Source organism: Tyto alba, unplaced genomic scaffold (assembly GCF_018691265.1).
Source record: "Tyto alba isolate M040663 unplaced genomic scaffold, T.alba_DEE_v4.0 Super-Scaffold_13, whole genome shotgun sequence".
Classification (NCBI taxonomy): domain Eukaryota; kingdom Metazoa; phylum Chordata; class Aves; order Strigiformes; family Tytonidae; genus Tyto; species Tyto alba.
Window position 1 is genome coordinate 14434365 of NW_024881275.1, and position 13930 is coordinate 14448294.

Genomic DNA, 13930 nt, shown 5'->3' on the forward strand with positions numbered 1-13930 from the left:
TGAAAACAATACTGACTCAGGCATGTAATCTTTTTTTTTTTTTTGCTATGCTTGTCATGAGATGGCAGCTAGTAAATTGGTGTAAGTCTTTGAAGGACATTTTGAGTTTTTTCTATTATTTGCAACCTGTGACAGTTTTCACAGAAGGAAACTTACTGTATCGTGGTTCCCTTATGATCTCTAATTATGCTTATATTTATACTGGCAGTATGTTTCCTTAATTCTTTTCATCAGTCATAGCAACAAAAAGTCAGGAGAGTGACTACCAGCCAATAATGAAGAATGTGAGAAAGCTGGTCACAGAATACAACAAAGCTCTCATAGAAGCTTTACAGAACACCAAGAACTGAACCCAGGCACTTCCTTCCTGCCCCAGTGGACCAACAATGAGCGATGTGCACAGGCAGCATGGAAAGCTGGACTACTGAGCTCATTCACTCACCACTGCAGCGACAGATATTCTTAAAAGTATTTTTTCAGGTTTTTAGACATGAGTTTTAATAGTATCCCTTCTTTTGCAACATTTAAAAATTTTAGAAATAAACTTCTGAATTTTAGAAACTTGTAGAAATAAAAGGAAATACTCCACAGCGAGTGTAAAATCATCAGAACATTTTACTGAGGCCCATTGCTGTATCGCATCTCAAATGTGAGACTTCAGTCTGCTTTATACAGTGAAACTCTTAATTGTCCTGCAGTCAGTTGAATGCAGAGAATGTCAGTTTTCCCTGAATAAAGGCTGCCTGGCAGGCTCTTATATGCATTATCTTAAAATAAGTGTATAAGATAAATGGTAATATCATTATACCATCCCTATTGAAATAGCAATTTATAATAAGTAAGAAAAACATCTAAGGATGACAAGCATCCTTTTAAGTCAGAATTGCTTCACAGAATGAAGTATTATAATAAAAGCAAATCTACGTCTGATCTGTCAGCAAATGTTAATTTCCTAAGGGAGAACTAATTCACTTCTTATTTTATATTTTTTAAATGTAATTATAGGGAGAGAACTGTGATAAAAAAATAGTGAAACACAGCTAATACTAACCTTTTCTGGAACATTTTACTTTTGTAATAGTCACCAATAAAGGAAACAACAGAGAAAATTATTCATGTTTTCTGCAAAGTTTTTTTTCCTCAGATTTCATGCTGCAGTGTCATATTCAAGCTCTATTTTGACAAAAATACGTAGAAAGAAATTCAACATATAACAAAAACAGAACTGATCCAGAAATACCAATGTGCTGCATGATACAGAAATTTCAGAAAACGTTTACGTAAACCAAATTTTCCATTTATATATTTCCCTCACATTCTACATGTAATGTAATTGTAAGCTACCTATTGATAATTTTCACCATCTGGTATGTTGTAAGCTAGACCTGATGAAAGAGAAAAGAGCACAGTTGACTATAGATAAGAATCTTAGACAGATAATAATCTAGCTTTTTACAAAAAATAATAAAAAACTGTGGGGTCTGGATTAATAGTTGTTCTGCTCTATTAGAAAAGTTTTCCAAAAAAGAAGTAAACTATATGCTTCACTTTATAGAACTTAAGTAGACAAAGAGTTGGAAAATGCGCTGAGTTCGTTAAAACAGAAGTTCTGTATTTTTGTCACTAAATTTCTCCAAATCTGTAACTGTCATTTTGATTATAAAGAGGTATGTAAAACAAAAATATTGAAGATTCTTGCAGAGAGCACTCTTTCCAATTTCAGCACAGTAAATGCTGTTGCTCTGGATACTTATGTCTGTATAATATGTAGATAATGGAACAGGATTTCTATGAACCAAGGACTGTTATCTAGGGGAAATTCCCACTAATGTCTCTTCCTTCCTGCCAAACTTTCAGCTATTCCAGAGAGAGCCCATTATTTGCTGAGATAAAGTTGAAGGCTAATATTCTCACCAATCAAGCCATCAGCTGGAGAGATCACCTCCTGAATTCCACTTGTGCTACAAAAACACATTTTAATGAACAGTGGAAAAAAGCTGTGGGCTGAGTAAACAGACTGCTTTAAATTCGCTTTCATTCATGGCAGTGCATGGTTTTATTCCTTGGTAGTCATTCTGTAGGATAGCGTGGTAAAGTTTACAGGTCTTTGTTGTGTTCCCCAGGAGATAGCTGTCATAAAAGCCCTCTCTCCAGCATGCTGTTCTTTTCCTTGTCGTACTGAAGGAGCTCCAGATTCCCTGTTTCTGCCTGAGAACCTCATAAATCATTCCTTTTAACAGTTCATCCTTTTGGTCCTGGATCAGGGTCACAGAGAACTGTATGTATTCTAACTGATGAACTATGCAGCAGGTGTTTAATCTCCCTCTAGGAGATTAACAACTCATTCCCAGTAATGAGCTGAGTAAATTGTATCCATATCTAGCTCCCAAAATCTCCGTGAAAATAACCTTTTCTTTAACTCTTTTTATCTTTTTTTTTTTCTTTTTTTTTAACATGGGTTTAAGTACCAGACATACGGTGTTTTTTCACCAAAGCTCCTGTGTGTATAACAAGACACTAATTCAGTAACACAGGTCTCTCTACCCAGGCAATCTTTTATCCATTTTATGCTATGACTTCAAACTGAGAGGACATTGAATAAACGGCAGCATCTATGGGATGGAGAAGTTTAAAACGTTTTCTGCTCGCCTGTCTCATCAGGGCTGAGGAGAGGTAAGGCTGACCTCCCTCAGCCTGCTGGCAGTGCTCTTGCTGACACACCCCAGCACACCGCTGGCCTTTCTTGCTGTGCACTGTTGGCTCTTGGTCAGCTCAGTGTCCACCAGGAAGGACACCAAGGCCTTTCTCAGCAAAGCTGCTTTCCAGCCACTTAGCCCCCAGTGTGTGTGGGTGCCTGGGTTGTTCCTCCCCGGGGGCAATACTGTGCATTTCTGTTTGTGGAACTTTGTGAGATTCCTGTCTGCCCATTTCTTCAGCCTGGGAGGTCCCTCTGGACAGTGGCACACCCACCTGGTGCATCCGACACTCCTCCCAGATTTACGTCATCTGCAAACATCTTGAGAGTGTATTTTGATTCATTGTCTGGATCATTAGTGAAAAGATTAAACAGTATGGGCACAATTATCCATGCGTGAGGTACACTACTACTGACTGGCCTCCAGCAGGACTTTGCACCACTGATCACACAGTGAGCCCCAAGCCAGTTTTCAGCCACCTCACTGTCCGCTTACCTAACTCATATTTTGCCAGCTTATCCGTGAGGATTTTATGCAGAACCATGTCAAACACCTTGCTAATGTTGAGGTGAACAGCATCCACACCTCTCTCCTTGCTCACTGGGTTAGTTACATTATTGTGGAAGGTTATCAGGTTGGTTAAGCACAATTTCCCCTTCAGAAATCCATGCTATCTACTCACGATCACCTTCCCATCCTTCGTGTGTCAGGAAATGGTTTCCAGCACAAATTATTCCATCACTTTCCCAGTGATCGAGGTGAGGCTGACTGGCCTGTAGTTCCCTGGCTCGCTCTTGCTTCTCCTGACGATAGGAGTGACGTTTGATTTCTTTCAGTCTTCAGAAGCCTCCCCCTATCACCATGAAAAAAAAAGATAATGTAGAATGGCCTTGCAATGCCATCATCCACCTTCCTCTGCACTTGTGGTACATCCCAACGAGCCCCATGGGCTTATAGAAGTCCAGTTTCTTTAAAAATTCCCTAACCTGGTCCTCCTCCAGGAAGATGCCACTGAAGCATTAGCATACCAGGTTTGATGACATCTGTCTCTCTACTGGCACACTTCATGGAAATAAGCATTTTCATTTCAAAATCTTCAACCAAACCGTAATTTCTATGTTATGTTTGTGCTTTGCATGAGGATGAGCATAGGAATGACTCATTATTCCCAGCTCATGATGGAATGACACTGCACCATCCTTGTTCCCATATTCAGGGACATCATACCTCCAGGCAAATTTGCATCAGGCAAGAGTTAATTCTTTTATTGGACTTCCTGCTTCATCTTACCTTCACTGCTTTTAACTGTGATCAAAAAACTTATTTGTCTTTTAAAATTAGTTGATTTTTTTTCTTGTGTTGACGAGCGTAGAAGATAACATGCACCATTCCTGTGAGCAATTCCAGACAGTCAGAACACGGGTTTGGTTTTAGTTCTTTGTGCCTGATGATACTAGTCAGTGTTAATGCTTCTTAGCACTGGTGTGTACTGTTTCACAACTGGAGGTATACATTTCCAAAGTGAAGTGGTTGTAAAGTCTTTCAGTACACTTCTATTTTTCTGGTGCAAGTGTAAAACAAAAATACAAGGCATTAGGCAGACCTCACGATAAGGCACTAGCCATAAGAATATCTTTGAGGAGAAAGACATTAAAGTCTTTATAACTATTCTGCAAAATATCTGCTTTGAGTGAATTTCTTGGAAACATGTCTCATAAGGCAACTGGGTGGGGTGGATATGAAAATTGTATGGAATGAAAAAAAAAACCCATCGGATTCTGAAAGAGATCATAAATTCGGAGTTCATTTGAACGCATATTCAGTGGTGAATACTAGCTCAATGCTGAATGCTATATATATAATAGATGAAAATTTCAGCCAGAGCAATGCTGAAAAATGCAGGTGAATCACTGGGCAGGGGAACTGAATTACTCCCAAACAAAATAGTTGTCATCTTTTTCTTCCTCAGTAAAGAGGAAGGAAGACTTTAAGTGTTTTATAACTGCAGAGATGATCTGAATTTAAATCGCAGCTTTGATTAAACGTTCATTGGGATTGGCAGAAGTTTGGAGCAGAGGAAGAAATGTTCCTTGCCCTGACTTGCAGTCTACACTTGCAGCTTGTCCTTTCAGGAAGGAGGAAGGACAATATGCCACATGTGTGAAACGGAGGAAGCTTCCCACATTTAAAAAAAAAAAAAAAAAAAAAAAAAATTGAGCCAGAAATGTAAAATGATCTGCTCTTGTTTCCTCTTGTAAAGCTAATTCCTTGAAAGCTATATCCATTTAAAGTGACTGAGCTTGATTCACCAAGCATTGGTATCTTTGGATCAGGCCCAATATTTCTTCTGTGCAACAAAGGATGAGTAAGATGCGAGACCTCTGTCTCTAACATACAATACGAGTTTGCCCACAAATACTATTTCAAGTGGGTGAGGGGGACTCAGCACCTCTGAAAATTAAAAAGAAAAAGCAAATAATGGTTATATCAGAAATTATCAGTAGTTTCAATCACCCCAACAGTTGTGCATGAGAGACAAAATTCCAAATAAAGCCTTCAAATTTTCAATATCTTTCCCATTCCTTCTTTTTCTTCCAAATTAGATTAAGAAGGGGTGGTTTTTATCTTGGACTTACGTTCAAGTTTGCTGTATTTGATAATTTTTTAGGATTACTGAGCTGAAAGTTACTGAAGTTCTTTACCTATATGCAAATCTACATTTTAACTTGTCAGCTAAAGATGAGACATGCATGTCTATCATAACTTTCATATTTCAAGAATTGCTAAAATTATATTGTTCAAACTCTCAGAAAAATTTGCCATTTAGAAATCTTTCTCTTACACAGAAAAACTGAAGTTAAAGAGAAGAAACAGTTACACTGTGGCTCACCAGCAGTGTGTGTGTGTCTCTCCAATAGCAGAAGATTTTAGCCAAGTCCAATGTGACATAAATTTGGAAGCAGAGCCAGACAGATAGCAAGTTTATCACTAAGTTGCACTTTTTGAATGCTGGTTAAAGTTAAATGACACAGTCATAAAATAAAAATTACCATTAGAAACACATTAACAGTGTGAGATTAGTTCAGTGGAATAAAGTGGGTCTTGAAAACAGAATTTTAAAAATGAATTTTTTTAACCGTTATGAATGAAAACACTAACCAACCCTGAGATCTAATTAGCATGACCCATTTCCCAGTCCTTGGAATCCATAGTCAGATCTGCAAACTTCATGTGCATTAAGTAGCTTATGCAATTAGTCTTTATCTCTCCAAATTGCACAGACATGAACTTTGCCTCGATAACACTGGGCTACTTCAGTCAGACAAAACAAATGATTGCTGTGCATCATGTTAATATCTTAAAGACATTTGGATATTCAGTTGTTACTATTAAACATAAATACACAGACTCATTTGTCCTTCAAACTGTAGAAAAGTTAAGTAGAAAAGCAGTAACAGCATAGAGAGGAGAAAATTTGTGAACTCTATCTTCTGCATGAGTTCTGCTTACCTGCTGTTGCATGATGCCTCTTTCAGGCTGGAGAATCTCATTCCATCTCCAGATTTCTTTTGACTTTGGGACAACAAGAGTATTAACATCACATACGTTCATGCTTCCAGAACCCGATTCAATCTTGTCAGAGAAACAAAAGCTTGATTTGGGGTTAATTTAGCACATGTTCAGAATCACCTGTTTTAACAGATCTTTTATAAAACAGAGCAGACATGCTCTAAAGTAGGAAAACAGTGGGCTCAAAAATCAATAATAAGGATGCTGGTTTGTGTTTTTCATACAAACTAAGTGGGATATAACTAGCTTGCCTAACTTCTCACTCATGTGACTTCATATACGTGTTTGTCATCTGTGACCATCACCATTGCTGGCTCTTACCTGCACTTCTCACACATTCTTTCTCCAAGCATATTTTTAAATCGTCTCAGTCCCTTTTATCAGCAAAGAATTAGGAAACAAAAATTATATTGTCCTTCTGCTGAAAACAGTCCATTCTAAAATCTACATGAAGCCTATTTTAGCAAAATACAAGTGACTCACAAAGTAAAGGTTTCCAGAGTATAGTCCTTGGTCAAACAGCCTGATGTCCTTTACGATGAATTTACTGATACAAAGGCCCTAAAGCACTACACTGTGTTCTTTCAACAGCTGAACTTTCTTCTTGAGATAAACTTGAAATTCCCATGAGATCTGGTGTTTAATTCTATTGCAGTAAATTCCCTTTCATTTCACATAAAAGGAAGACAGGAAAGCAACAGCTCTCTTTGGCTAAGACTGTTCTGTAGACTACTCAACACTCAGCTATTTTCCAGGCTGTGGTCTCCTGAAAATCCAAGAGAAGCTCTTTTTTGAGAAGAGAAAAAAAGAAACACACGGGACAAAAAGCTTGATCATAGCTATGTTTGCAATCCTGAGTTACTTTTTGAGTATGCATATGCAGGAAAGGCAGTAGAAAAAACAAGAAGTAACTGCACATCCTCAGTACAGACTGCCAAGCTGTAACAAAAAACAGACTATTAGCTTTTCTACCCCATCTTAATGTTTCTCAGAACCACCTATTACACAGTATCACCAGTATCACTTGACACTGTCCTTTCCACATTAGTATGACTTATCTTTAACTACGTACCACGGAAACCTTTATTTCCCTCCAGTTTTTACACTGCCACTGTATTGCTTAGAGACAGTCCTCATCCTGACTGCTTAGACCAACAACAGCACATGTCCTCTGAGTAGCCACCTGGCTGCTACCTCTCACTTCCAGGTGATCTAAAATAGATGGTTTAAGAGGCTGTGGTTGGCCTCAGCAGCATAGGCTGTTCTGTAGGGGGAAACAGGATCTATTTAAGAAAAGAAGCTTAAACTTCATCATTTATGTGCCTCTACTTCACATCAGCTGATTAGGGTGAGTGATAATTCCTAAAGTTCCTTTACTGCCTCCTACTAACACATATTAACATCATGTCAAGGCCAAAGTAATGGCTTGTTTCCAAAAAGTATTATACAGCCAGACACTGTAAGAGGATATGTGCTTTATGCTAACACATCTACCTGATTAAAGAAGTGCAGAGCGGCATTGTTTCTTTTTCCTCCTCACATATTTCCATGTACTGCAGCATGTATGAATGGATTGTCCTTGAGACAAGCGTGCTGCTTATCTAAAGAGGAAAGCCTGATGTCAGGAGTTCAGGGCACTTGACATATCTTAAAATTAAGCTTCAGCAAACAGAATTTAAAAAGCCATGTTTAACTCTAGGGCTATATTTACATGTTGCAAGACAATTTGTTTCCCTTCTGTAACTAATTTAAAAACTCATGCATGCCATTGTGATGGGTGTGAAGTTTATGATTAATATGTATTAATCAGCAGTTAACCACAAACAAAACTGATGTTCCCAAGGGGAACACTATGGATTACATGGAGTTGGACAGCCTTTCTGAGTCTTTCCAAGTATCTTTGGAAAAGACAAAGGCTGTAGTCTGTGGGGCCCAAATACATCTACATACCCAACCGAGGACTGTGTCATGGCCATGCTCATTGGCCAGCCCAGTTGTCAACTGCCTCAATTAGCCCCACATGCAACAAAAGCTAGAGTAAAGAGCTATCATACTTTATTCTTCCTGCCATCCTCACTTTTAGCCCAGTTTATTTCACTGGCAACCTGCTTTTGCCAGAAGGCTATTTCGAATTCCTCTGCTCCTTAATAGTGAAGGCAGGCTGAGATTTAGGATTGTTTGTAGATCCATCAACATAAGCTGAGAACTAGATTGCAACAGATGGTCTTGTGCATGGGAAGCTGCTATGATATTGTTGCTGCTTGGTGGGGACAGACAATTCTACTTCACTTGTGCTGGTCACTAAACAGAGGGATGATCGCATGATCTAGTTTTCAGTTCACAGGACATAGAATTGGTATGACCTAATTTTAGAAAGACATAGTCTAATAACATGAAATATAAGGATTAAAATATGGAAGGTAGGGCTGACAGCCACTTAAATATGAGTAAGAATAAGCCAGAATAGTGAAATCCTTTAAATTACACAAAAGCTTATCATATGATTAATTTTGACATCAGTGGAAGTAATAAGCAAACTATGACACTTAAAAGCCTTCCAAACAGAAACAAATATAAAACACTTATTGCACATAAACATGTACTTAAATGTTTGTTGAATCATAGATGCTATTCTTTATTTTTTTAAAAATGAAATTATATAATGAAACACACACACACACACACGAAAGTGAGTTTACTGAGGCTGCTATCCCAACCAAATTCTGACTTGATTAAGTACATATCTCCTCTCTTCTGGCTTCAGCAAGTCTTTCTAAACTTCTTGTATCTGTGCAGTATTGCATACTTAGTCTGTCTGCTCTCATCTTGAAGATAGCTTCCTTGTCATGGTAGATGAAATGATCAGTAGGCACAAGTTGATTCTTCAAAAAATAGCGAATAGCTGACCCAGCCAATTATGCATATGGCAAAATCAGTATCTGCAGCAGTCCATGTGCATTTCTTTGCATTTAGGTACATTGAAAATGAAGACAGGATGTATTTCTCCTCAGTAACTTGATTATGTCCCGGGGAGTGTCATTTAAGTGAAAAGTTTACAAACCCCTCTAAGCTCACAGTAACAATCTGGAGAACCACAGCCTTGACTGAAGTTGTTTAACCCAGCCAACTCTCAGCAAACTAAAAGACATTGAAAAAAAAAAAAAAATTAAGGGTAGGCCATATTAGAAATAGGTTAAATGAGCAACAGAGCAGAATTATCCACAAGATAGGAATTATGATGATAGTATCTGGTAACACACTAAGCATTCTGATCTTGGAGGGGCCTATACCAGTAGGCTTATGAAGGCTTAAGAAGGCTAATGTGCAATTGTAGTGTGGATAATCACTTCCTTGTCATGTCTAATAAAATGTTCTCAAAAATGAATGATGGACAAAATACATGTGTGTATTGTGTTCTGGAACGACAATAAATTTCTTATATTCTGCCTTCTTGAAGCCTTGAAATGAAATTTTAGTAGGGTTTGGACCTCACACTGTATTTTTTCCCCCAGAAGGTATTTTCAGTTTAAGTTTCTACTTGGTTTGACTGTCAGCTATTTTTCGGGGGGGGCGGGGGGGTGAGGGGGTGGGGACGGGGAGGGCAGGGGAATGGGGTGAAGCAGCTCTGGGTTAATGCATTGAAATCTGCTGTAGGTGAAACATGGCAAAAGATCTTGAATGTAAAGGACTTTCTCTGTGAAATATACACCAGTCGAAGGCTAAAAGGTCTTCCTAAGTAAATTAAATCAATGTAGGATCAACCCATATCCCATTTCTAAAATGATGCTGAACATTTGCTTCTCTATACTCTGTAAAAGTCATTCTGGGTGTTAGCATCTTGGCAAAACTACAGGACTTTCAAATGCTACATTGTCACAGGTTATATTTAGTCAAGTAGTAAATAAGATTTCCTTTTATTTGCAATTCTGTTTATGTAGCTGAGTGCTGCCTTTCCTTTTATTTCTCTTTGTGTGTGTGTGTGTTTTTCTTTGTATTTTTTCCTCATGTTTTCTTTTAGCTTCTGAGTTTTGAGACACGCCCCCCTGAGTGATGTGGCATTTTGATCCCACTGAAGACATAATAACTCTGGGTGCAATTTAATATTGCAACAAGTTTTCAGCCTGTTTCCAATTGTCAAACATAGAGAAAAAATGTTTCCAGTAAAGCACATGAACTAATGGAATAGACCTCGGGGTTGTGGCTGGCTTTGGTCTATACTGGATTCAGCTGGTTGTTTTGTTACTGTTTAATTCATATTTCTATTACTGAGTGCTGTGATGCACCACAGCCAGCAGCTTACAAGTGGGTTAAATAAATAAGGGAAAAGATGATAGCACCCTGAGAAATTAGCAGATCTGCACTTTGAGAAGGGGATGACACTTTCTACCTACTGTACCTAGGCAGAGGACTTTTTACTTGCTCTCTCCCGCCTACTGGAGGATGCCATCATTGTTCCTATTTTGCTGACTGTGACCAACAGCAGTTCCCTGCCTCTCCAGCAGTTCCAGATAACTGTTTTGATATATTGCTGTATGGACGGGATTTGCACTGCCCTGCAGTCCGGCTGATACAAAAATGCCTTTAAGATCCTGCCTTTCCCATCCTAATCTACAAAGGAAACAGGAAAAAGGAACTTAAACTCCCTGTACTCAGACAGCAATGAGACTGTTCCAGCTTGCGCCAGTGCTACGATTTCTTGCCTGTGAGTTGTAAACAGCGTACCATGCAGGAGAAGAGTAACCGGTAACCGTCTACCTCGAGAAAAGGATTCTCCATGAGCAACTGTAAGAACTGGATGGATATATTTTGGAAAGCATGGACCCTTTAGCACATCTAGTTCTCTATGGATTCAGTCTGATGATTTCAGGTAAGCCTTTGTTTTAATATCTGTAGCCAACCTGTCAGGTCTTTATTGTTTCTCATGAGATGTGCACACAACACACATGATTCCCTACTCATTACTCCAGCAGTTTTACCTTTATTGATTAAAGTACTTGGGTTTGTGTCAGTGAGTCCACTTACCTCTGTGCAGCACTCCTAGAGGGAGTGAGGGCAGGACTGTGGCCAAGCTATTGGGGAGGATTTAGCTACCTGTAGAATCTAATGATACCTCTTTCTAATTGTTGAAGCTATTTGTTGACACCTATGCACATTACAACAGGGTTTCTCTTCTGTCTAATGGTATTAACTTTTTCATTAAGCTCATTTCTTTGAAATAATTGGTGTCTTTCCCCAAGAATATCTGCTCTAAATACAGTTTAAATCATGACTTTTTCTGTGACTGACTTTATGAACTGGCTGTGCAGTAGGAAATGTTGACATTTACAGGTGTTCCAGTATCTGATTTAGACAAGTTTTTAGACAAGATTCCACAACTGAAATCCAGATGAAAGTCAGTGGGATAAAAGGGTGGAAAAATGCACATTAGATAATATCAATTAATAACACTTCAAATACAGCTAAAGAATGAGTCGGTATTATCAGCAAATGTCATTAGTTCAGCGAGTCAGAAGTTAGTCATAAGAAACATCTGCAGAAAGGTATGCAGTAAGATTATACTAATGCAGATCTGGTTTATAGAATTCAGAGTAATAATGCTGGAGATGCTTTGCTGAAGCTATCACAAGCAGAGACCTGAGGAAGCCATCACTCTTGACATTGGATTTCTAGTTGCTCAGCATTTGAGTGTTGCTTTCACCATCCATATTTTGATTTTTCCAGTTTCTTCTGGGTAACATACCAAGCAAAATCTGTAAAAGAGAAACACAACTTACACAATAACCTTCGAGTCTTAACTCGCTCCTAATCATTTCATTAAGACATGCATACATTGTTCCAGTCCATCTCACAGTAAAAAGATAATGTGCTGTAAAAATGCAGATTGTGCTGCAATGAAAACCAGAAAGTAGGAAGAAAAGGCAGGAGTCCTCATTGCTGTGTAACTTGCTTTATAATTTCCAGATCTTCTTGATTAGCAGCATGCTAATAGCTAAGTGAAATTGCGAAGAAATGAGTTTGAGATGTTACTTTTGGGATCTATAAAAGGCTAGAGATTAATACATGCAAAAAAAGTTTTTAAAATCTGTTAAATGCATGGTTGGAAGTATTCTTATCTAACCATTGCTGTAATTGGCTGCATATTGTTTACCGATTCCTCTTCTGTGGCTTAAGTTTCTTGATTGTTTAGCTGCACATTGATTCAACCTATTTAGCCCTCAGATCACTTCCAGCTTGAGATATCTGGTGCTGCAAGCATTATGGATGGAGAAGAAAAGAAAGTCCAGTTACCCCAACTCTTTTTCCTTGTCTCTCATGTTCCTCTACATGGTAACATACACCTAATTGACACAGAAAGCAAACAACGTTCGTTAAGTCATGAGTACGGGAGAAACAGAAGTCAGCTGTAGAGATTAGCTGTAAACACGGACAGTGCAGACAGCTCAGTCCTGAAGAGCTGCCAGTCACCGCCTTTTCCACAGGGGCTGACGGCGAGGTGTGTGCTGCAGTCACACCCATCTCAATAGATCTGTCAGCTTTCCCGCTTTTGTTTGAGAATGATATCATGTTTCCTGGGGCGACCGGTGGAAGACAATGTGAGCCCGCTTTCCTCTAGATACTGCAGGCGGAGTTCAGGAAGGCAGGAATGACATTCCCTGAGCAGGGGAGGCTTTACACTCGGCACAGACAGTAAACTGGCTTAACCTTGTCCCTGGTGATCCTGGGCTTCACTGGGTGTGTTGCTGGGTAGGCACAAAATCCACTCCACCCTTTCCCAAGGTGAAGACCGTCGGCTTGGCTCCCATTACAAGAAATGGCCTTTGATTTAATGTCCTTTTTTTTTTTTTTTTTTTTTTTTTTTTTTTTCCCCTAGCCGAGTACTTCATTCTCAGCTAGAGCTAAAGATCTGATTTGGAAGTTGGTATTCAAAATATACACAGATGCTCACTTTTGCACTGTATATAGGGTCACTGCTTGCCATAACAAATGTCCAGTTAAACTGTCAAGGGGTTGAATTTAATCCTGTTGGGATTTTTGAAACTTGACTGAGCATCCCCACATGATTTTCTTTTGGTTGATTCTACTCCAGTCAACATTTTATAGAATTAAAATGATCCTGGCATCCATTCTGAAGTGTGGATCCAAGCCCCAAGGTTGTGGCTAGGTACGATCTGTTAAGCCCTGACAAAATAGTCACAGACTCACCTATTCCCTTGGAAGTCTGAGGGCAAAACAAGAAATGAGTCAAAATTTGCCTTTTGCCTCTTAGCAGAATCCTCAGATAGTCTGTAAATTTGCTTTCAGCATCTCATGGTGGGCTAACTCTCACACATATTCATGTCTGAGCATTATTTTAGCAAAATGGCCATCGTCAGTAAGAGATTTGTGGAACCCAGCGACAATTAAAAGCAGTTTCAAGAACATGTCTTTGACTATTTCTGGCAGAAAACCAATACATTGTCAAACGCCTCCATTCTCCAAGACAGACAGAATCTTCTGTGCTATAGCTTTGCTCTACCAGTAATCTTAGATCTAGTGAGTTTCTAAAAATACTGGGATTTTAAATGTTGTTTTGATTTAGCTTTTGGACCCATACATGGTAAAAGATTCAAACGATTGTATTAGCCTTTTAAGAAAGGGTAACAGTGAAGCTAGCAGTGAAGTGG

General features: G+C 38.8%; 2 protein-coding genes across 4 annotated transcripts in view; both read left to right on the forward strand.

Annotated features, from left to right (window-relative positions):
- IFT74 (intraflagellar transport 74) overlaps positions 1 to 1112 on the forward strand; it is a 39602-nt gene extending 38490 nt beyond the window's left edge. For both annotated transcript variants that reach the window (XM_033010019.2, XM_033010020.2), the window contains one exon: positions 235 to 1112. In XM_033010019.2, coding sequence (XP_032865910.2) covers positions 235 to 350 — 116 coding nt within the window. In that variant the 3' untranslated portion in view covers positions 351 to 1112. The remainder of the gene's footprint in view (positions 1 to 234) is intronic.
- Positions 1113 to 10228: 9116 nt separating this feature from the next.
- TEK (TEK receptor tyrosine kinase) overlaps positions 10229 to 13930 on the forward strand; it is a 42225-nt gene continuing 38523 nt past the window's right edge. The window contains exon 1 of one of the 2 annotated variants that reach the window (XM_033010018.2): positions 10229 to 11133. In XM_033010018.2, the coding sequence (XP_032865909.1) occupies positions 11082 to 11133 (52 nt within the window). In that variant the 5' untranslated portion in view covers positions 10229 to 11081. The remainder of the gene's footprint in view (positions 11134 to 13930) is intronic. The other variant, XM_009972878.3, reaches the window with a different exon arrangement.